This window comes from Astyanax mexicanus, chromosome 14 (genome assembly GCF_023375975.1).
Source record: "Astyanax mexicanus isolate ESR-SI-001 chromosome 14, AstMex3_surface, whole genome shotgun sequence".
Lineage (NCBI taxonomy): Eukaryota > Metazoa > Chordata > Actinopteri > Characiformes > Acestrorhamphidae > Astyanax > Astyanax mexicanus.
Genome location: NC_064421.1, coordinates 24,294,901 through 24,319,768, shown reverse-complemented (window position 1 = coordinate 24,319,768; position 24,868 = coordinate 24,294,901). Strand labels below are relative to the sequence as shown.

The 24,868-nt window shown below is 38.1% G+C and overlaps 1 protein-coding gene across 2 annotated transcripts in view; it reads left to right on the top strand.

Moving 5' to 3' along the window:
* mta1 (metastasis associated 1) overlaps positions 1-24,868 on the top strand; it is a 52,856-nt gene that overhangs the window by 24,434 nt on the left and 3,554 nt on the right. For both annotated transcript variants that reach the window (XM_022672917.2, XM_049463571.1), the window contains exons 4-16: positions 4,770-4,896; positions 7,046-7,109; positions 7,485-7,602; positions 10,234-10,336; positions 11,627-11,726; positions 15,355-15,543; positions 17,419-17,493; positions 17,586-17,644; positions 17,827-17,954; positions 18,688-18,839; positions 19,727-19,916; positions 22,172-22,261; positions 22,843-22,995. In XM_022672917.2, coding sequence (XP_022528638.2) covers positions 4,770-4,896; positions 7,046-7,109; positions 7,485-7,602; positions 10,234-10,336; positions 11,627-11,726; positions 15,355-15,543; positions 17,419-17,493; positions 17,586-17,644; positions 17,827-17,954; positions 18,688-18,839; positions 19,727-19,916; positions 22,172-22,261; positions 22,843-22,995 — 1,548 coding nt within the window. The remainder of the gene's footprint in view (positions 1-4,769; positions 4,897-7,045; positions 7,110-7,484; positions 7,603-10,233; positions 10,337-11,626; positions 11,727-15,354; positions 15,544-17,418; positions 17,494-17,585; positions 17,645-17,826; positions 17,955-18,687; positions 18,840-19,726; positions 19,917-22,171; positions 22,262-22,842; positions 22,996-24,868) is intronic.

Below are 24,868 nucleotides of genomic sequence, written 5' to 3'. Positions count from 1 at the left end.
TTTTGTAGGCGATAAACGAAAAACTGTTGGCGACTGAAAAACTGAGATAAAATCATGTGGTGTGAACCTGGAATTAGGGTGCTTTCACGCCTGTCTTGTTAGATTCGGATTTTCAGACTATTCAGTTTGGTCTGAAATCTCAGGTGTGAACCTGCAGTGTGGAAAACCTTTTTTTTTTTTTTTTTTAAGGTGGTTTGAACTTACAGACCAGTTACAGGAAGTTGAAGCAGGCTGTCCTCAGCCTTGAAACAAACCAGAGGAAAGAAAAAATGGTGTTGTGCTGCAGTCTGATTCCCCTTGCCGTGCAAATATGCCTACCGTAGATGTAGATAAACCTTTTATTCATAAACAGAAATAAAGGAAATCTGAGGGTAATCTGCTTAGGGTAAATTCACTCATTCTGCTGCGGAGTTGAATTCTGGAAATGAGGTAGAATTTGGCACGGCACCTGGAAAAACACCTTTTCAATTAACCAGTTAACCAGTATTGGGATGTAGAAAAGACCTTTACACCAGTAAACTGCAGTGTGAAACCAAAACTAGCTGTGCCAAATGTACACAATGTAACAAACATGAGGAACCTTGGTGTGGACTCTGGTCCAGACCTTCAGGTGCAAGAACTCCCTAAATGGAGCCAATACAGTCCAGCCTTTTCTGCAGATGATGAACCTGTTGATTCCAATGTAATATTGATACGGATGTACATAGACTCTGTGCAGTTTAGCAGTTGAGACATTTCTACAAATGGCCTTATTTATAGTGCTGTGTCTGTGTGTGTGTGTGTGTGTGTGTGTGTAGAAGAGTGAATTCTCCATCTGCCCATGTCCCTCTCCTCTGTCTCCTAATCCTCCATGCATCCCTCTCTCAGGAGTCAGGGGGCAGCTCCCTCTTCCTCTCCTCTTCTCCTCTTCCTCCGCTCTCTTCGTGGTAAGGCGACTCATTCATCAATAATTGATAATTGTTTGGGACAGGTGAGATGGAGAGGCAATTTGTGTAGAGTATAGGCTGGGTGCAGTGCCAGTAGATTGGCTGAGCTGGTGTTCTGTTAACCCTCTCTCTACTTCTTTCTGGTTCTGTCTCTTTCTCTTTTTTTTCTGACCCTCTCTTTTCTTCCTTGCCCACCACTCCTCCGTATCTGTCTCTCTCTATTTTTTTTTTCTGTTTGAATTTTTTTTTTATTTTTCTCTGATATTTCTTTTTGAACTCTGTTTCTCTGTTCCTGTTTCTACCTGTTCTTTTTTTTCTAATGTTCTCTCTCTCTCTTCTTTCATTTTGCACACCCTTTCTTCATTTTCTCTCTGCTCTCTTTCTCTGATCTTTCTTTTTGCACTTTTTTCTGTTTCTCTGTTCCTGTTTCTACCTGTTCTTTTTTTTTCTAACGTTCTCTCTCTCTGTTCTTTCATTTTGCACACACCTGTTATCTCTCTCTCTCCTTTTGATTTCTTTGTTTCTGTTTCTCTCAAACCTCTGTTTTTTTTTTGCACTTTCGCTTTCATTTGCTCTCTTTACTTCTCTCTCTCTTCTGACTCTGTCTCTGTTCTCTTTTGTTTCTCTGTCTCTCTCTGGTTCCTCCATATCAGTCTCTCTGTTTTCTATTTTTTCAGTTTGTTTTCTCTGTTTCTTTTCTCTGATCTTTCTTTTTGCACTCTTTTCTGTTCCTACCTATTTTTTCTAATGTTCTCTCACTTTCTGTTCTTTCTTTCTCAGTTTTCTTTCTCTCCTTTAGATTTGTCGTTTCTGTTTGTCCCTCACACCTCTGATCTTTTTTTTGCACATTTTCTTTCTTTCTCTTTCTACTTCTCTCTCTCTCTCTCTATCTCTCTTTTCTGACCCTGTCTCTGCTCTTCTTTGTTCCCCTTTCACTCTCTACTCTCTCCATATCTGTCTCTCTGTTTTTGTTTTTTAGTTTGTCTTTTTGTTTACTCTGTGCTCCTTTTCTCTAATTTTTACTTTTTGCACTGGTCTTCTGTTTCTTTATTTTTGCTAATGTTCTTTCTCCTTCTGTTCTTTCTTTTTGCCCACCCGTTCTTTGTTTTCTCTCTCCTTTTGTTCTTTTTGTATTCTGTTTCTCTGTCTCACAACTCTTAATTTTGTGCACTTTCCTTTTTCCCCTCTGTTCTCTTTTTTTTTTGCTTACTTGTTCTGATCTCTCAATTTCTTTTTTTTTCTGTTTTCATCTTGCTCTTTTCTATCTGTTCTTGTTCTCCCTCCAGTCTCTCTCTCTATCTCTCTCTCTCTCTCTGTGGACAGAGGCTGTAGGTGAGACAATTTTGCCTCATCTCTCTCAAGGACATTGTGCCCTGTTCACTCACTTCTCACCTCTGCAGTCCTGTCTTACTCTTACTTCAACCATATGCTCCCTATATTTCTCTCTCTCTCTCTCTCGCTCTCGCTCTCTCTCTCACACACACACACACACACACACACACACAATGTACATTTCAAAATACGGGATGTCAGTACTCCAGATATAGCTTTACAGTTACCCATCAACTGTATTGTGTGTGTGTGTGTGTGTTTCTTGCAAAGGAAGATAAAATTTGAAGATAACAGAAACAGAGAGCGTGGAGTGTGTGCTCAGAATGCTGGAGTGAGGAAGAGGAGGGAATACGTATTGATTTTAGGCCCACCTTTTTTCTCTCCCCCTGAAAATCCCTTGATTGCTTTTGTTCTCTCTCTCTCTCTTTCTCTCTCTCTTTCTGGTCTTTTGCACTCTCTCTTAGTCTCTCTACTCTTTCTCTCTCTTTCATTCTCTTGCCCTCTCTCACTCCATGACTTGCTGCTTCTCTCTCTCTCTGTCTCTCTCTCTCTCTGTCTCTCTCTCTCTGTCTTTCTCTCTCTGTCTTTCTCTCTCTGTTTCTCTCTCTCTCTCTCTCTCTCTCTCTCTCTCTCTCTTTCTAATGAAACTCCAAATGAATCGGAGCACGCTTCTTTCTCACTCCCTCTCCCCCACTCTCTTCCTCTCACCCTCCTGCTCCTCAGTCTCTCTCCCACTTATCATTCTCCACTCAGCACCCTCACTTCATACACCCCCCCCCCCCCCACACACACACACACAAACTACACATGTGTAGGACTGGGTAAGAGTGATATTTTCTCTCTGCTGTTCTGCAGAGGAGATTACAGGGGGAGCAGGGATGAAGCGCTCGTATGTGAACTGAATGAGGGGGTGGTGTTTATGTTGATAGGGTCTCATTTGTTTCACCCGTTTTATTTCAGATCTGTACAACACCGTTCTCACATTCAGCTTATATATAATCCGCCTGCTTTGCAGATGGAGACTGCTGCTGCTGTGGATGGAGTACAGTTTTTGGCAGCAGATCTGTTCCACTCCACCTTTAAATATGCTAATCCACTGAGCGTGGTGTGAAATGTAACACACATCATTTTTGTGATTATTATTAGTATTATAAATTCAGTGTAATTCAAGAGTAGGAAATGATTAGATTTCTTGTAGGATTTGATGTTATTTCTGTCTCAAAATATTATTTCAGTACACAATATTACCTGGGATTAAAAGTAGTGTAAGCTGTGCAAGTGTTGAAGATCTTTTTATGCACCTTTGCATATAATTGGTTACCTTTGACCACATATGTAATAACATCTGTCTCTACCTCCTGTTTCTCTCATTCATTGAATTCAGAAAAGTAGAGATGGACTGATTTACCAAAGGTACACCAAAGTATCAGCCTACTTCAAGCTTTGGTATATCAGTGTAGTTTATAGCACCTTTCATTTGTTTTTGCTGTGTTCAAATATACTGGGACAAATAATGTACTCTTGAGAGGTTAACTGGTTAGTGGTCTTAAAAGGACATGTTAGTTTTACACTTTCTGCAGGGTTAGTAATTAGTGCTATCTGTTCTAATAGTGCAAATTTTTTAGATCTAAATGTGACTTTCACGCGCACACTTTTATTCTACGCCATTTTTTAATTATAATTTATTTTTTAAATAATTATAATAAATTATAATTTTCTCCCCAATTTACACGGCCAATTATCCAACCCACTCATTAGGACTCCCCCTATCACTAGTGATGCCCCAACACCAGGAGGGTGAAGACTAGCATATGCCTCCTCTGATACATGTAAAGTCACCGCCACTGCCTCTTTTTACACTGCTGCTGATCTAACATTGCCAGGTAGCATCACAGTGCACTTGGAGGAAAGCACTCGGAGGTTCCGATAAATCAGCTCACAGGTGACTTGTGCTGCGGACATCACCCTTTGGGTGAGAGAGTGCCATTTAGAGAGCGCCATCTACCCACCCAGAGAGAGCATGGCCAGTTGTGCTCTCTCAGGGCTCTGGTAGCTGATCGCAGATTCAAATCCTGTTTATGTAGCTTGCCATTTTTTTTTTATTGCTAGTTAACCCGAAGTCAGTGCTCTCTCTTAATTTAATTGAACAAGCGCGAGGTCTAAGTGTCTAAGTATTTTTTTTTTGCTTGTCACTTTTAAGGCTTGTTTATATTCTGTTTATTTGAAAAATAAAACCAATGTGTTTTTTTCCTCCCACATACTTCTCTGCATCCTATATTCTAGAATTGAAGGAATAAATCTATCAGGAGGATGTTCAGACAGTGGTTGATTGATTCCAGTGATACTGCTCTGTTTTATGTGTATTCGTGGGCTTAGAAGTGCACAACCTTTGCATGCCATTGTAGAAGTATGTCAGTTTCAGAACATTTAAGTATCTAGTGGTTACTCTTCTGCTATTAATGCCCATGTATTGGTAGTTAACTAAAGCTGCTCTTGACCTTTGGCTTGCAGGAGAGCTGGAGGAGGAGATGGAGAACCCAGAGATGGCAGATCTGCCCGAGAAACAGAAACACCAGCTGAGACACAGAGAACTCTTTCTCTCCAGACAGCTGGAGTCTCTGCCTGCTACACACATCAGGTACAAACACCCCATCTGACCTCACTGTCTCTCTGACACATTGGACGAGTTTTCATAATTGTGGTGAAATTCTTCAAACGCTGTCACGGCTGAGGTTTTGTTCCGTAAGCCGGTGAAAGACTCCGCGGATGGCTGTTCCGAGCGGCTGATGTGTCTGAGGCACATTATTATTTCCCCACATGTCAGGAGTCTCTGTCAGGGATCCTCCTGTGTAAACAGTCCTGCAGTGTGAAATGACATATCCGACAATGATGGGGTCAGACCTCTGGAGAGATCTTACACTGTCACGCTGAAGAGTGATGCAGGAATTAGACTGCACATGCTGACTCAGATGCTGCACAGAAAAGAGTTTTAGCAGCTAATAAGCATTGAGGTTTATTTTATTTGCAGCCAGTATATTCTTCACAAGCACCTGGAAATTTAATATGTTGAGTTGCTGATATTAAAAGTAAGCCTCATAATTAGCTAATACCTCTGTACCCGCCTTTTACATTCTTCTCAAACTAACTGACTTAAAGTATAGGGGGTAAACTGATAAACTGATACTTTTGACAATTTATTTAAGGATGTCCCTGTCTCTAACTTCCTTTTCTCTAATTTATTAAATTCAATTAAGTAGAGATGGACCATTTAGTGTTTTTGGGGCGTAGATTATTGACGCCTTTACCTGTTTTTGCTCTTTGAATATTCACGGCACGGCACGGATGAGTGATGTACTCTCAAGAGGGGTATCCGTTTAGAGGTATAAAAAGGTCATGTTGAAACACATCAGCATTGAGTAATTTTGAACACTGACTTTAATGGGGTTCTGCAGCTATTAGTAAGGTCTGTATTGCCAATTTACAGTTATATGAGGAATGTATGAGGAAAGTAAAGTCAGTCTTTCACTTGCTGCAAGAATGGGACTTTTGTTATGCTCCTTGGAAGCTACAGAATGCTGCACTGAAAATGCTTGTCTGTCTGTATGAACAAATTTTAGCCAGATGCCGCCTTTCTCGATCATTACCACACACTGCACTGTCCACTGTGGGTGATAATGCCTTACTTGATGTATTCTTCATACATGTGATACTGTATTACAACTCATTTTCTGTAGGTGTGTGGGCATTATGATTCCTTGACAAAGTCCTCCGTTGATCTTTGATAATTCACAATAACTTGCCGTGAGGTCGCTGGCCAGTATTCAGCCTCACTCACAAGATAACACCTCACAACCTGTCTTCTAATGTAACACTTGATAATCAGTTACATACTGCCTATACCATGTCAGAATATTTGTTGGGGTGTAATGTCAGTTTTACATGACAAAACCACGTACTTATCAGTATTTGGTGTGTTAAGTTCTTTCTTAACATTTTGGCCTAGAAACAAAGCAGATTTCAAAGGCATATACAGCTCTGGAAAAAATTAAGAGACCAATTCAGTTTCTGAATCAGTTTCTCTGATTTAGCTATTTATAGGTATATGTTTGAGTAAAATAAACATTGTTATTTTATTTTATAAAATACAACAAGATTTCTCCCAAATTCCAAATAAAAATATTGTAATTTAGAGCATTTATTTGCAGAGAAATGAGAAATGGCTGAAATAACAAAAAAAAGATGCAGAGCTTTCAGACCTCAAATAATGCAAATAATACAAGTCCATATTCATAAAGTTTTATTAGTTCAGATATTTGGTGGAATAAAACCCTGTTTTTTAATCACAGTTTTTATGCATCTCAGCATGTTCTCGTCCACCAGTCTTACACACTGCTTTTGGATAACTTTATGCCACTCCTGGTGCAAAAATTCAAGCAGTTCAGTTTGGTTTGATGGCTTGTGATCATCCATCTTCCTTTTGATTATATTCCAGAGGTTTTTATTTGGTAAAATCAAAGAAACTCATCGTTTTTAAGTGGTTTCTTATTTTTTCCAGAGTTGTATATTGGATTTAGATGTTTTGCCACAGTGTTTCTGTGTGTGACCGAGAGAGACACACCACACATTTTCCACTGAATTTGTTCTCTCTTTGTCAAAAACTGACATTGTTGTAAACCGAAGCAAAAGTCCTTGCCTGAATTCTCTTTAGTTGTGGATACAGTTGGATCTCATGGTTCTTGTTGTAGTCATTGTTAATGGATGTGTTTTTTGTGTCACTCACTCTTCAGGGGAAAGTGCTGTGTGACGCTTCTCAACGAGACAGAGACCCTCAAGTCCTACCTGGACAGAGAGGTAAGTGCTGCACACCATGTGACCTGCTGAACTGATGCAGTACAGAGATACTGGATGGATGCACCAGCCTCGTTCAGCCTATACAAGCTAGAGATATATGTGTTTATCTGACAAGCGTGTGTGTGTGTGTGTGTTTGTGTGTGTGGATGGATGAGAGCTAGTTTTGAGCTCCGTTCTGAATAAATAATTCAGCGTGTTGACCCAGAATGTTCTCCTCGTATTTAGTAATGAGGAGACTGGAGACTCCACTCAATACCATGCAAACACACAAACACACACACACACACATCGCTCTATAAGTACACAAGGCCGCGTCTTTGTTTGCGCCTGTGTCTCTCTGACTTGTGCTGTGTTTCTGTTGCTTTTTGGATGCAGGACACGTTCTTCTACTCGCTGGTGTACGACCCTCAGCAGAAGACTCTCCTGGCCGATAAGGGGGAGATCAGAGTGGGGAATAAGTACCAGGCAGATATTACTGACCTTCTGCAAGAGGGTAGGCCTGCCTTTCACACACTCTGCAGAGTTTAAGGTCTCATACTTAAAACATATCCCCACTGTATATATGTATATAGATATAGCGTCAAACACAGGGCAGAACAAAGGCTTATACCTTCTTCGTCTCAGTGGGGTTTTCTCTCTTACACGCTTTTGCTTTTACTCACTCATACTTATTTAGCCGTATTTTGATATATCTGCACTGTATGTTAAAGTATAAAACACTTTATTACACTTACATTATATTTCTATTTAACTCTTAAGGCACTAAATCTCAATATGTGTAAATAGAGCCTAGGTTTTTGCTCTGTTTAAGTCTTTAGTCCGCAAAACCAAAGTATTTTAGCTCACTTAAAACTTAAAACATCTAAAACCATGGATGAGTCAGGGCCAGGATGGGAATCACTATACTGTGATTCTGTGATACTTGATATACAGCTCTGGAAAAAATAAGAGACCACTTAAATAAGGTATGATTTTACCAAATTGAAAATCAAGAGGAAGATGGATGATCACAACAATCAAACCAAGCTAAACTGCTTGAATTTTTGCACCGGGAGTGGCATAAAGTTATCCAAAAGCAGTGTGTAAGACTGGTGTAGGAGAACATGCCAAGATACATGAAAACTGTGATTAAAAAAAAACTCCACCAAATATTGATTTCTGAACTGTTTGAATTTCATGAATATGAACTTGTTTTCTTTACATTATTTGAGGTCTGAAAGCTCTGAATGCCCTTTTTTTTTGTTATTTCAGCCATTTTTCATTTTCTGCAAATAAATGCTCTAATTAAAGTTTAAATTAAAGTTTATATTCATTTTACTCAAACATATACCTATAAATAGCAAAATCAGAGAAACTGATTTAGAAACTAAAGTGGTCTCTTAATTTTTTTCCAGAGCTGTATTGCAAGACACTTCAGTGTTACTGAAGTGGATAATATACTCCTGAATAAGGAGCAAATACCTGGAATGATGGATTTATTGGTGCCAGTTTTACTAAATTTGACAGCAAACATTAAACGATGTACAAAAATGTGCTTAGGGTAGCTTGCCCCCAGTTGTTTGTCTCTTTAACAAACAACTAGGGGCTCCTAGTGGTCCTGCAGACTAAGGCTCTGGTTAAATTCTAGTTTAAATCCGGAGTCTGAGAGAGCACGATCGGCCTTGCTCTCTGTGTGGGTAGCTTTCCTCCACGCTTTCCTCCACGCTTTCCTCCAAGCGTGTTGGCTACTAGTATGAAAAGAGGTGGTGGCTGACTTCATATGTGTCAGAGGAGGCATGTGCTAGTCTTCAACCTCCTAGTGTTAGGAGGGGGCATTACTAGTGATAGGGGGAGTCCAGCTGAGTGGGTGGGATAATCGTCATAGCTAAACTGTGGAGAAAAGCAGAATAAAAGGAAATGACTGACACACAATTGGGAATAAATTTTGACTTTAAGGGAGGACAGCACATGCCTGATTTAGTCCCTTGTTTTCCACCATTTATTCACTGGGAGTTTCTTGTCCTCATTCTTCACTACAGGTTCACCCTATTCATTTGATTAGTGTCAAAGTGGAGGGTGGGTCTTGTAGAATTTACTTATAATTTACTTATAAAAAAATATATATATATATATATATTTTGTCTTCACATATCAATAATGTATCGCAAAACTAAAAACAATACAATATATCGCTGTATCAATATTTTGTCCGACCCCTAGACAGGGCTGATCCAGACTATTTGATGATATCCATTAAACCAGATCCATTTCCAATCCTTTGTTTTGTTGTAGTAGAGCAAACGCTAGTGTCCTGTAGTTGCCATTAAAAGTTGGGATGTACAGAAATGGTTCTTGGCGATTGTTTGGCTACAACTGACACTGAAAAACATTTAAGGTTTCTGTTAATTTGGCCACTTTTTCCCCATTGAATCATTTAACTACAGTGTTGTTTTTGAAAGAGAAAGCAATTACACAGTGCAACAGAAATATTTAAAATAAAATGTATTATCCTCTGAACATTTTAATCACAGCTTGTTGCAACTTGATTACACTTTTAAAATGTTATTGCTCAGTATAAATCCTTTATTTTTTTTATCTTTTAATATTTTTAGTATTATTTTTACAATTCTCTGCTGAATAATTTCAGTTGTTGCATATATGATGCATCGCTGATTGATGGACATGATTTCCCAGCTGTGAAATTGAAGAGTGTCTCAGCAGGTATCAGCTGGGAGGTGCATTACTAAGACAGTGGAGTTTAGGAACGACAGCAACCATATAGTTACAGAGCAAGTTCACTTAGTCCTGAGGTGCAACGAAATCACAAATACTCTGCGATATCTATAACTGCAGACTTCAAAGAGGGGTCTACCTCCATATTAATGCCTATTGATTTAGAGTGGGATATCATGAAAGCTCTTGAAAATGATACAGTGTTTTTGATGGTACATGCTACCTCCATGACTCATGCACCATGCTATTACCATTTTTTTTTTTATTTCCTCTTTTGTACTCATCATGTTTGAATCAGTCCTTCTCTCTGAGTCATTAGAAATACATCAGAAATGCATGAACCGCATTTAGTGGAGATGAGCAGCTTTAGCATAGTGTTCTTCAGCGCTCTGCTTGTGTTTTGGTTTATCAGGTGAGGATGACGGCAGGGAGCAGGTCAAACTGGAGGAGAGAGTGTGGGACACCAGCAGTCCTCTGACAGAGAAACAGATCGACCAGTTCCTTGTAGTGGCTCGGTAAGCTCCTCATAGACTTGAGGGTTTTGTTTATCAATGTTTTTGCTTTAATGCCTGACCTTGAATGTGTTTACATGTATCTTATAATCCGATTATGGATGGATTTTTGCAGTTATCTGATTTTATCAAGTAGGCACACTATCAATGAAGGTCTATTTTCATACATATGGTGCACCGGATTATAAGGCGCATTATGCGACACTAGTAAGAAAACAGGAGTGTTGCCATATTTTCCTTCTAATTCAGCAGGTCTCACCGCTGGTTGGTGGTGGATGGGTAGCTACCTAAGTTAAGTAAAGCTAAGCTAAGCGAACGAAACTGTATTTCTTTAAAAAAGACTGTTTCTTTTAAAGTCAAATGAGTGCTGGATATTAATCTACACAGATTTCTCTCCTAAAAACATATTTTTTGGTGAGTAAAGCGCTTCCGTTTTTTACAGTAAGCTTAGATTTCCAGATTTCTACAAAGGCTTGGTGCAGCAGCATTAGCATTAGTGGCTAACTGCTAGCACTAGCCACGCTTAGTGCTAGTAAATGCCACATGACAGCTGACTGGTAGCCGGCTAATGCTACTCCAGCAGTGCTAGCCAGGGTTAGCAGCAGGCTACAGGCCAATAATACTCACTTCTGTATGGCCTAAACTGCGAAAGAGCTAGCGCATAGCACGGTTAGCAGCTAATGCTAATACTGCTCCGTCCTTAGTGCTGGAGAACTAAACTGAAACTCCTGTATAACTCTGCACTTCAGTTGAGTGGCTCTACTGTTCCTTACAACCTGACTTAAATGTTATACATAAGGTGCACCGGATTATAAGGCGCAATGATGATTTTGGGGAAAATTAAATGAAATATTCTGGAAATAAGCAAGCAGCATTTAAGACCACAACCATATAATGGCAACGAAACAACGAAACTGAAACCAAAGGATTTAAATAATCTTCGATTTCTAGCTGTTCATATTGTGGCTTTTTTGGGGGTTTAAGATGACATTTACATAATTTACATTCTCTTATTCTGTGTATTGGCTGGTTGCAAAAATCTGAGTATAGTTTTCCCATTATCTGATTATTCATGTTCATGTTAATGCATTGATTTGGGTTGCTGCCAAACTCAGTAATTATATTATGAAGTGCATGTAAATGCACTCAGTGGCTGATTATTAACCAAGTAAAGGTTCTGGACAGTCAAAGCTCACATATGTTCAAATTTAGCCATTAAAGTGCTGATTTTTTCCTATCTCTTATTTTGCTCTCTCCATCTCTCCCCCTCTCCTCCTCTCTTTCCGCTCTCAGGTCTGTGGGTACATTTGCACGGGCTCTGGACTGCAGTAGTTCAGTTCGGCAGCCCAGTCTGCACATGAGCGCTGCAGCAGCCTCCAGAGATATCACACTGGTAAGGCACCACCTACACTCACTACACACTACATCCTCCTTCTGCTCTGCTTCACACTTTGGTCTGGCTTATAAAACGCATTGTGATAATCACTTGTGCTTTGCTGATTGGCCATGCACGGATAATCATAATGGTTTGCTGCAACATGAAGATCAATAAAAATAAAAGCATAACCTATGAAAGAGTAGGTAAGACTTCAAAATGATAGTGATGCTACACTGACTTGTAATTCTATAATTTTATATATACAGAATCCAGACGTATGTGGCACTCAAGTAGGGCAGAGTGACTGTAAAGTGCAGGGTAAAATGTGATACAGCACTGAAAAAAAATGAGACCACTTCCGTTTCTGAATCAGTTTCTTTAATTTTGCTATTTATAGTTTTTTTTTTGAGTAAAATGAACATTGTTGTTTTATTCTATAAACTACGAACAACATTTCTCCCAAATTCCAAATAAAAATATTGTCATTATAGCGTTTATATACAGAAAATGAGAAATGGCTGAAATAACAAAAAAGATGCAGAGCCTTCAGACCTCAAATAATGCAAAGAAAACAAGTTCATATTCATACATTTTTAAGAGTTCAGAAATGTAATATTTGTAGGAATAACCCTGTTTTTTATTCACAGTTTTTTAAGAGTTCAGAAATGTAATATTTGTAGGAATAACCCTGTTTTTTATTCACAGTTTTCATGCATCTTGGCATGTTCTCCTCCACCAGTTTTACACACTGCTTTTGGATAACTTTATGCCACTCCTGGTTCAAAAATTCAAGCAGTTCAGCTTGGTTTGATGGCTTGTGGTCATCTGTCTTCCTCTTGATTATATTCCAGAGGTTTTCAATTTGATAAAATAAAAATAAAAAAACTCATAAATTTTAAGTGGTCTCTAATTTTTTTCCAGGGCTGTAGATAGTGTGACAGATAAGTTTTCTTTTATGGGCTGTGGTGTGATACACTGCCACTGGCTGTTGAGCAGCCTGATGGCCTGATGGCCTGAGGGAAGAAGCTGTTCTAGAACTGACTGGTTCTGGTCGTCATGCCTCTCTTACTTGGTGGTGATGCATCCTGAAAGGATATTCTCCACTGTGCTCCACTCTAGCGATATGGGCTGGACAACGCTTGTAAAAACATAACATATTTGTCTTATATGTGTGTAAATTCTTGTAATGTTACTCTGCTGCGTCTGTCCACGTGCTTCTTAATTTATATTCACAGTTCTGTAGCTCTTAGCTTGTTCAAAAAGCATGTGTAAAACCTGTCCTTCTGTGGGGGCTTGAATTGCACTTGCGACTGTAGGGGTGAGCTCAATAGGTCGTCTCAGTAGACATTAAAAAGGTCTAAACTAGTGCCCTTAGATTCATTTAGAATCATTGTTCCTCTAGCGAACATCTCACTTCTCATGCAAGTTGCGTAAGTCGTTGACTCTGCCAACGTCTGGCAGTATGGGGATAAAATATCTGTGTACCTGTGGGTCATTTGCTAAAATATACTTACCGGAGTCTAACCAACCACAGCATGAATCATTCTGTATTCTGGGCTGCACAAAAAACAAGTTGCAGGCCTCATTTTTCCTGTGGTTCCCCGTGGATTCTGAACAGAACAGAACAGAACAGGACGGGACAGGAGAGAGTACGAGTGATGTTCACCCACAACCACCTTCTGCTTGATTCTGCCCCTCATTTATAAAACATATAGTACAGGTGCCAGAGGGCACCACACACATGCATAAACATGCACCCTGAGACACTGAGCAATGCTTTTTTAGTCTGTAGGTGGGGAGCTGTTGTGAAATGGTATTTTTCGATATATAATTTGGCTTTGAAGGCTAATCATTTATTCACATTTTTGCATGTCTTGAGAGATGTGTACATGTACAGGAAAGACAGTAAAGTTTAGTTGAACAAATAGGAGTAGCAGTACCACTGCTGCCCTTGTTGTGTGACACAAAATGCCACACTAGACAAATGCTTTACTTTGGAGTTTGCTTAGTATAGCTTTGAAAATAATTAAATAAACAATTACATTATTTTATTATAAAATGCATTGCGCGAAGGCCCATTTGCATGTTATTTATTAATGTTTGCAAATGAATTGGCTTGATTTTGGTCTGGCATTAAGTTGATTGCATAATCAGAGTGCCGTGTTTGCCGGGTTGCAATCAAACATTTCTCATTCGCTTTTTTTTCTCCACGTTTAATATGATGTTATCAACATAATAGGATTGTTTAACTTAAAAAATAGTCATTGAAAAGTTACTTGATTTTAATAATTCAGTTAAAAATGTGAAACTCTTATTAAATAGATATTTTAAGCGTTTATTTCTTTTATTGTTGATGATTATGGCTTACAGCCAATGAAAATCCAAAAATCAGTGTCTTAGGACATTCAATTATTATACAAGACCAATTGGTACTTTGGCAGTGTGCCAAGTCCTGCTGAAAAAAATGAAATCCTCATCTCCATAAAAGTTGTCATCAGAGAGAAGCATGAAGTGCTTTAAGATTTTAAAGAAAAACACTGCGCTGATTTTAGACTTGATAAAACACAGTGGATCAACACCAGCAGATTATATGACTTTCCAAACCATTGCTGATCGTCAGTAAATTTTACATTTCCTTTGGAAATCAAGGGAGCAGAGTCTGGAGGAAGAGTGGAGAGACACACAGTCCAAGCTGCTTGAGGTCAAGTTTGAAGTTTCCACCAATCCGTGATGGTTTGGAGAGACATGTCATCTGCTGGTGTTGGTCCACTGTGTTATAAGTCAGCGCATTGTCTAAAATATTTTTTTTTTTCTTAATGTATTCTGTTTGGGGATGTAATAGTTAACAGATTGTATTATGTATGAACACTTGGTTGTCAAGTTTTTCCTGTTTTTAAGACTAATCAGACTAAAATCTGATTACTGTCTGACACAATATAGAAATCTGTGCGAAAGGTGGTTGCTGCCCAAATTGTATGTAACCTCTAGAGTGATCCCTGTTTTGTCTGAGTTTAGTAAGAGAAAATTGTATAATGCAGTTTTTAATTTATTTTATTCAGTCCATTATTGAAACAAAGGTCCTCTAAAAGTAGGTGTAGTTGGATATTTTAATTGCTTAAACAGATTAAAGTGTTTAAACTTGCATCTCATATACCGCTTGCCACATAGTAATTTGTAGATCTGTAGATTTGAAAAAAAAATTGACCAGACCTGTGAATATAATTAGTTTTGTGGAAAATATATTGTAAAAGATTTAATAGATAGAAGATATTGTCATTTTAAGATAGATTTATGCTACTTATGTAATAATATAGAATAATTAAGCATTTACACATAACTTGTAAATATCAGTCAGCTTTTAAATATTAAGCATATTTAGGCATTGGATTTGGAATATAAAAATGTTCAAATATCCTTACTAAATTATAGAATAATGATGGTGAATATCACAAATCATGTCAACCCAAGTCGGCATAGTGGATTATTCACTTTAATGGGTTTTAAAAAACAATGGGCTATATTGAGGCCAGCAAAAATGATTAAGGTCATATTATATTATAAATATTATAAAATAAGTCGATAATTATTGTGATAAGTATTTTAAACCAACCAATCAAATATTTTTCCCTTTTTTTGTCTCCAGTTCCACGCCATGGACACACTGCACAAGAACGGCTATGACATGACCCGGGCTATCGCAGCCCTGGTGCCGCAGGGTGGACCCGTACTCTGCAGAGACGAGATGGAGGAGTGGAGCGCTTCAGAGGCCAACCTGTTCGAAGAGGCACTGGAGAAATACGGCAAAGACTTCACTGACATCCAGCAAGACTTTGTAAGTTTCTGAGAAACAACACATTTACCAAGAGACCAAGTGGCATATATAGAACTTAGGGTTCAATATATATAGAGAAAATGCAGACAAAACTATGCAATAAAGACTCTATTTAGAATGCAATAAAAGCAGATTGCCTATTACAGTGAAGTGTGTCTAGATCATATTTAACTCTGCCACCTGCTGGTGATTTAGTGTACATATGTTGTTGTAGCGTAAAGGTCTAACCCAAACTGCCCCAGCCCAGAGAGACAGGGAGGAGCCACTCATAGAACATTTCCACACCCACTTTTACAGAAGAAGCAAAGGCATCTTATTAAAAAAGAAAAAGTGAGTGTTTTGCTTTAAGTAGTGTTTTGCTTCAGATTTGTTCATGTTCTGCAGTAAAAAAAATGTTTGAACTCCTAGTTGAGTTTAAAGTACTGTGTCAAATTGTTTCACTAACATATTAGTCCAAAATATTGTTTATTGCATGATTTAAGAACATTTGTTATAATAATCTCTTAACCTTTTTAGGCAGTTTCTTTTAAAATGTCACATTTACTGATGGGATAAATTATAAACCATTAGGATAAACTAGATTAGTGTTGGGTTTTTGTTTTTTTTCTTATCTTTGCATAGTCAAAGATAATTTCTCAAGTAGTTTCTCTGAATAACCACTATGTGATTAAAGTGATATTGACAATATAATTTGTGTTTTTAGAATTTAATATATTTAGCAGGGTGGAAATTAGGGCTGCACATTATATTTTTCAACATCTCCTTCGCAATGTGTTCATGTTAAAACGTGCTGGTATAATTTAATACACACAAAGGAATGGATGCATAATGATATCAGAATTATGTAGGTATTCGCCGATAATTGCTTTTTTTTTTTTGAGACCATTGGCCAATATAGCCAGTGTTTTAAAACGATATATGCTGATGTATTTATTAAATGCTGAAAAAGGACAAAGCGATGCTGGCCACACTACAACAACTGGCCAACGCTGGCCGTGATACATTAAGACTATAAAGACTAATAAAAATAAATATGAACTGTCTTAAATCAATGTATTTTTGAGTTATGAAGTGAAACCAGGGTGTCTAATCTCTCGAAGATATAAACGTGTATATTGCCATTGGCATCAGCAGATACCTACATGTGTGATATCTGCATCGGCCCAGAATTCTCACATCGGTGCATTCCTTCATTATTAATATCATTGTGTTGAATCATTGACTTTTGGAGAAATGTGGTGAAAAATTTCGATATCTCATAGCTCTCTGGACACGGGACTTTTATTTTGTAATTGAAACTGCTGCATACTTTTTTTTTTTTTTACACAAAAAAAAATCACGTTCTCGCCTAGAAATAACAAAACTTTATTTTTATTACACAGCAGAACTATTTACAAAATGTATACCTTGCAGGTATATAATTTCTCCTCTGCTGATACTGCTGCAAGGTGCATTCTGGGATATCAGACTGTATGAAGTCATTTTTCATGCTTCCCTGATAATGAGGGAGGAGCAGGAACACATCTGGGTATTTAACTGTGATCTTCTTAATGGAACACTGCTTGGGCTATGACTGATGACGTTTCCCGAGTCCACAAGAATACAAGTACAGACAAGAATGCAGATTGAGAAACGGCCCCAGATTTACAGAAAAACTTCAGTTCTTACATCACTTCCTGTGTGCTACATGTTTAACTGTCTACAGAAAGCATTCAGCATTTTCAGAACTTTTAGAAAATTTTCCTTTGACACAATTGCAAATGGAGAAATGAGGGGATATAAAAAATAAATAAATATGTGGTTTATAACAGTGACTGACGTGCAGTTTCTTGCAGGGTTAAAGTTAAACAGAGTGCTCTGTGCTTTGTTTTTCAGCTGCCGTGGAAGTCTCTGACTAGCATTATTGAGTATTACTACATGTGGAAAACCACAGACAGATATGTTCAGCAGGTAAGGACTTTTTTCTGGTTAAATAAAATGAGTAAATAATAATAATAAATGAGTAAATAAATAATTTCCCTGTCTTTTGCTTCCTGGTATAGAAACGGTTAAAGGCTGCGGAGGCGGAGAGCAAGCTGAAGCAGGTTTACATCCCTAACTAGTGAGTATCTTGGCGAACAGGTCAGAGGGAAGCCCTGGATTTGCGAGCATTTCAGCATAAGCTCTGAGTAAATGGCTCTTTGATCATGCATAATCCTGTGATCTCTGTGACCCTCATACTCTCTCTCTCTCTCTCTGTCTGTTTGTTTGTCTGTCTGTCTGTATGTGTGCGTGTGTATACAGTAACAAACCCAACCCCAACCAGCTGAGTGTGAACAGTGTGAAGCCAGCTCTGGTGAACGGGGCAGGGGTGTTGCCGGGGGCGACGGGGCAGCCGACCGTACTTGGCCGGGCCTGCGAGAGCTGCTACAGTAAGTCAGGGATTTCTGAATTAAACTTTTTAACCGTTTTTTAAGCTTCACGTGGGCAGAAGCCATTTTAAAAAGCTTTGATTGGTTAGAACAGCTGTCAGTCAGATAAGTCCTATAGCAACTAAAAAAAAAACAGACTAATGCTCTAATGAATGATTTAGTTGTTTTTTTATTTTAGTTAATTGATAGAATATATATTTCCTGATTAAATATCATGTAATTGTTTACATGCACCTATTGTCACCCCTTCTCTGAAGGGTTAAAAGGGCCTTACTGCACACCACTGATAAACACATACATAAGTAATATCAGTACATGGGAATATAAATGTCCTCAACATGAATGCCGTGTCGCTTCTAATTTGTTTCTAAAAGTGAAAACTCAGCTGTAAAAAAAAAAAACCAAAAGCATCGCTGAATTGTTTTGCTTTGCCAGCACCACTTTTGTGCAGAAGTGTGGCCATGTACAAAGTCAGTGTTAATAACTGTTAAACTTTGCTTTGCATTTTATTTTCCGGTAATTTCCAGGGTTTTGGTCCCTGTTAATCACCTGTGTATTGTACTAGGTCAAGTAAATTTTACTTTATATCACTATACTGGGTATCAGCAACTTTCCTTCAAGCTGATTGGCTGCCAGGTAATGCAGTAAAAACAACAGGCAGTGGTTGACTTGTGGCTGTCTACAAACCCTTATTTTTGTGTATGTGTGCGCTTGCGTTTGTGTGTGTGTATAGCCACCAGCTCGTATCAGTGGTACTCATGGGGGCCGACCAACATGCAGTGCAGGCTGTGCGCCTCCTGCTGGACCTACTGGAAGAAGTACGGTGGCCTGAAGATGCCCACTAGGTTGGACGGGGAGCGGCCAGGTCCCAACCGCAACAACATGGTGGGCAGGTTTCCAAAACAGAGCTCTTCCATTTACGCTATGCTCAATGAAAGTGTTGAAAGAGTATATTCCAAATCATGCTGTAGCTTTTTTGCTGGTCCATTTATCATGTAGTTTGGATGCTGTGTACAGAACATCTGCCAGGTTCACATTATGAATGTGCAAAATTGGACATAAATGCTATAAAATTATTAATTGGCATGCTTATCCATCCTGATGGAAATAATAAGGTTATAAATCTGGAAAAGTCATGCAGTTTGAAAAAAACATTTTCCTGGCCTGTGTAAGATTTGGAAAAAATAAAAATGCCCAGGAAGTTTTGGAAAAGTCATAGGAATTTGGTCTACAAATCTTTGTGTTTCAGTTTATCAATGGAGAATATCTATTGTGAGCTAACATGTACGTCAGCTCAGAGTTAATTCAGTAATTTAGCCCTACACAGTTTATTATTAAAGGTTGTGTGTCAACATTTTTATCAGATTCATTTTAGGCCTACTATTATCAATTTATTGTCCATGTCTGCATTGATGTTTTAAAAATCGTATGGTCAGGAAAAGTTGCCTTAAAGACATGGAAAAGTCATGAGAAAATCATGGAAATGTATTGGTTAAAAGGTGTATGAACCCTGTAAATAAATAACTAATCTTTACCCTAATGAGACCAGATGTGTTTCAGATGTATTCCACTTGCAATGTCAACATCAGCTTCATCATCCTCTATTTTTCCCCCCTCTCCTCACATATTCCTCTGCTTTGAGACCTTTAGAAAGGTTTAGTGATTCTGAAAGGGTTTGCCATTACTGAATTCCTGCTGTGTCGTTTTTTCAGCTAACACCCTGTGTTTATGAGAAACGCTGGCATGCTCACTCTGATCTTTCTGGTTGCTAGAGTCCTCATGGCCTGCCGGTTAGGCACAGCGGGAGTCCAAAGTTCGCTGTGAAGACCAGGCAAGCTTTCTACCTGCAGACCACCCAGCTGACCCGAATGGCCCGCCGGGTCTGCCAGGACCTCCTCAGGTCCCGCTACGTAGCTAGACACCCCTACATACCTGTCAACACAGCAGCCATCAAAGCAGAGTGTAGGTGAAATGTTTTAGATTTTTTTTTCTTTTCCTGGGGCTGTCCAGATGAGAGCCAGTTTCATCATAACATTTATTGATGGTATTTGCAACTGCACTTGAGGATACTTTCAAAGTTCTTGAACAGTTTTTTTTACTGAATGACATTTTTTTCTTTACTTAGTTGAGTAGTTCCTGCCATAATATGGATTAAAACATTAACCAAATAGGGCTATTTACTGTATTCACCAACTTTACCTCTCCACAACTTTACAATTGATGCTCTCAAACACATTAGGAGGCAAGAAATTCAAGTAATTAACTCTTGACAAGTTCAGCACAGCTGTTAACTGAAAGCTGTTCCAAGTGACTCTACTCCATAAAGCTAAATAAGCAAATAAAAAGTTAAACATATTCTGGTTTGTTTAACACTTTTTTTTGTTCACTGAATAATACCATATGTTTTTCTTCTTAGTTTGGATGACAATGCAATGCATTTGTTTATAATGAAAAACTGAATTTAAGGTGTGTCTAAACTCTTTTGGTACTGTATGTGTAAGTAAGCTTTATTTATAAAGCACTCTTTACACAGCTTCCACTGCCCAAAGTGCTGTACACAAAATGTCTAATAACTACACATGCATACAACCAAAAATTAGGTAAAAGAAATCACTTAAATAACATATTAAAATAAGAATCCCAACATAAAAAAAAAAAAAAAAAAAAAAATGCTAAAAATACACATAAACTAAAATGCACAACAACAATATATAAAGGATAAATCGAATTTCCACAGTAACTCACTAATCAAAAGCAAGTTTGTATAAGTAAGTCTTTAAACCTGATTTAAAAACCGAGACAGAAGTAGCTTGGTGAATAGTTAGTGGCAGACTGTTCCAAAGTCTTGGGGCATACACTGAAAATGCACGATCACCTTTGAGTTTCAAACGAACCCTATGAATGACCAACAAATTCTGTGCTGATGATCTCAGAGAGCGCTGTGAGACTGAGGAGGTAAGCAAATCTGCAATATAAGAGGGTGCCAGACCATTTAATGCTTTAAAAACTACTAAAAGCACTTTAAACTGAATTCTGTATTCGACAGGTAGCCAATGAAGTGAGGCGAGAACTGGTGTTATATGTTCTCTTTTCTTGGTTCTTGTCAATAATCTGCATGCAGCATTCTGAAAGTGATGCAGAAGGGACTGGTTAATCCCAATGTACAAAGAATTACAGTAGTCTATTTGTGAAGAGATAAATGCATGGATAATGTGTGTATGAAAAAATTACTATTACTACAAATTATATATTATGTCTATATATCTAAATCCATAGTACCTATCCATGAAATTGTCCATGAAATCCTCAAAAATGACCTGAAATAAACATCATTTAAAGTTAAGGTTTTACCTCTCTCCTGCAAAGTTACTGTTTTGGAAATACTTGTTTTTCATTGGACAGTGGTGATATTCACATTAATTAATTACAGGACTTTACATTGCATGTCACACAGGTCAGAATATAGACAGCTTCTCCTCACTGCTATTGCTGAGGAACCAAACCCCTCTATAAACTATTGTAATAATAATAGTTCTCATTTTTTATTCCTCCGGAACCATGGTGCAACATGGAACAACAATACAATAGACAAACATAAAGTGCAAAAGTGTAACGGAAGTGCAACATAAAAACTATTACACTACAATAAATACAACAGACGAGACAGTTTAACAGACAGGACAGTGCAGTACTGATATGGTACAATGAAATGAGTGAGGATAAGTTGGAGAGATATGTAACATAATGTAACATATAGAACATACATGATGACACAGCAGTTACTGAGGTTTAGAGTTTATATTGCTGATAGGGATAGAGACATTCCATCCCTAAAGCTCCATCCCTTTCCTCTCTGCTTTGATAAGGACCATCATATTCACCACACTTGTGTTAGATGCAGATAAAAATGTGTCCTCCACCTTTAACCAATTCATGCGCTCAACACACACATACATAGGAACACAGTAAAATAGTGATTACACAGTGCACGGTGGGTAGCCCTTGCTGTGGCAGTCCAACAGTGGCAGCCTGTTAAACAAAATGCAAAAATTCTACTTCATCTGAAAAAGCCTCATGTGATTAGCTAATGACTGTTTCCTGGTCTTAATGTTACTTTGTTAATTTGTACCTATGATATTCCTGTATGTATTATTTTCTTTCACAGTATGTTGAAACGCAGTTAAATTCACAGCCTGTTTTCTGTGCTGTATTTGTAGGCGCAGTGCGGTTGCCAGATATGTCCAAAAAGCCTGCATCCTTGAAACAGGCAGTACGGAAGCCTCTGGAGTCTGTGGTTAGATATCTTGGTGGGTGGAAATGACATCTGCACTCTTTTTCATTTTCCTTTGTTATTTTAAAAGTATGGGGAACATTCGCTCTTGGGGCCACAGCACTTTCTGCCTGTTGTCTGTTTTACAGTGTTTAGAACAGAGTATCTATTTCAGAGTGTGAAAGTGTTGGAGAGGTAGAGTAGACTTTTCTAGAAAGGATATATCTGTTTAGTTTAACATGTCCGAGGGTGAGAGAGAGAACAGGAATTTGCATTTGATGATTAGGTTTCAAGTCAGAGACGGCAATAGTGCTCTAGAGAAGAGCTTAATGTGATGAAATGGATTAAGTGGCCCAGGAAGGTGTATAGTATTTTGTTTATATTGCTGCATTTTTAAATCTCAGAGCCCATAGGCTCCGTCATTTCCGTTAAGAGCTTCAGAATAATTAACAAATGCACTCAGAGTGTATTCAGTGTACAGTGTACAACAAGTCCGTTCAGGTCTGCGGCTCCTTTTTAATCAGATGTTTAGTGATCATTAATCAGCACTGGAAATTACCATGTCATATTTTGTGCCATGACTTTGGGTATTTACAGATTTTTGTCTTTTTATTCTAGAGGCCCATCCATGTCCTCCTAAACCAGAAATTCTTCGAGGAGCCTCCATTTCCACAAGCAGCCTGACGCCCATCAAATCCTCCCCCATCCTCAACAACGGCTCGCCCACCATCCTGGGCAAACGTACCTACGAGCAGCACAACGGCCTGGAGGGTGAGATAATTCAGAGTATCTCTTGTCAGCTCAGCTTCTGTTTGTGGTGATCATCAACCATCTCTCGTTTCTTCTCATTCATACTCTCCTTCGCTCTCTCGTTCTCAAATTCTAGCTCTCTAGAATTTCCACACTTACATTCTCACTCCTTTCCTTTTCTTTTCTTTCTTATCCATGCTCTGCTCTTTCCTTGCTTTGAGTTTTGCGCTCACATTTTTCCATTTTGTGTTCTCTCGCTTTTTCATTTTATTAATTTTATTACAGATTCAAGCTTTTTTTTTCCTCTTGCACTCTCTCTCTTTCTACCTCTCTTGTGTTCACACTCTCTCACACTTATCATCATACATTCTTACTCTTTTACTTTTTCTCTCTCCTTCTAACTTTTGCTCTCATTCTCTCTAGCTCTCATGTTCTTGCTCTCGCATTCTTGCTTTTTTATTTTAGCCTTCTTTCTCTCTCTCAAGTTTTTGTACTTTCTCTCTTCTTCTCTCTCACTTGCTCTCGCATGTTTCTATATACAGCTCTGGAAAAAAAATAAGCGACCACTTAAAAATGATGAGTTGTTTTTTTTTTTTACCAAATTTGAAAACCACTGGAATATAATTAAGAGGAAGCTGGATGATCACAAGCCATCAAACCAAGCTGTACTGCTTGAATTTTTGCATCAGGAGTGGCATAAAGTTATCCAAAAGCAGTGTGAATGACTGGTGGAGGAGAACATGCCAAGATGCATGAAAACTGTGATTACATCAAATATTGATTTTTTTTTTTACTTTAAAAACTTTTCTTTGCATTATTTGAGGTCTGAAAGGTCTGCTTTTTGGTTTATTTCAGCCATTTCTAATTTTCTGCAAATACATGCTCTAAATGACAATATCTTTATTTGGAATTTGGGAGAAATGTTGTTTGTAGTTTTAAGAATAAAACAACAATGTTAATTTTACTCAAATATATACCTATAAATAGCAAAATCAGTGGTCTCTCTTTTTTTTCCAGAGCTCTGTCCCCACTCTTTATTTTTTTTCTCTTTTCTCTCTCCTTGTTATTATACATGTTTACTCTCTTGCTTTCTCTCTTCTTCTAACGTTCATTCTCTCTTGCTCTTGTTCTCACTTTTTGTTTTATCCCTTCTTCTTACTCTTTAGTTGTTTTGATTTCTCTCTCTTCTTACTTGCTTTCTCTCTTGCCCTCACACCTTTTTGTTTTCTTTCTCTTCTTTAACTCGAACACAATCTTGCACTTTTGCTTTCCCTCTCTCTCTTTTTGATCTTCCTTTCTCTCTCTCAGGTTGGCTTTACTAGCCTGACTGTCTTAATAAAGCACACAAACCTTAAGGTTGAACATATGTAGTTAAATTACAGCAATTATAAAATGAATGAATGAAAAACTCATTAACTACTAATATAAATAATAATCAAAGAAAATAAATTGAATCTCTCTCTCGCTCTCTCTCACCCTGCATCATCTGTCTCCAATCTTTGAATTGCTGTCAGTGTTGTCATGGCAACAGATCAGCAGTGACTCACATGGATCTCCTGCAGGATCAGACCCCAAAAAAGACACACACACACACACACACACACTTTCACCAACCGACAACACTGTCACAGCCATTTTCAGTCACTCATGAGAGCTCTAACCCACATGTGCTGCATTCAAGTTGTCTTAGTTTATAGTATAATACTTGCAGCTAGGCCTAAACGAAGTTTACATACTGGCTTATTCGTGTTATTAGGCTCTCATTGCTGTGAAAAACATTATTGAGATCAGCAAATAATGGAGTTCATCATGTCTGTACGTTATACATTATCTAGTATGTTAAGTCAGTAATGTAATTACTGTAACAGGCCTTCTAGCTGCATATCTGATTGCT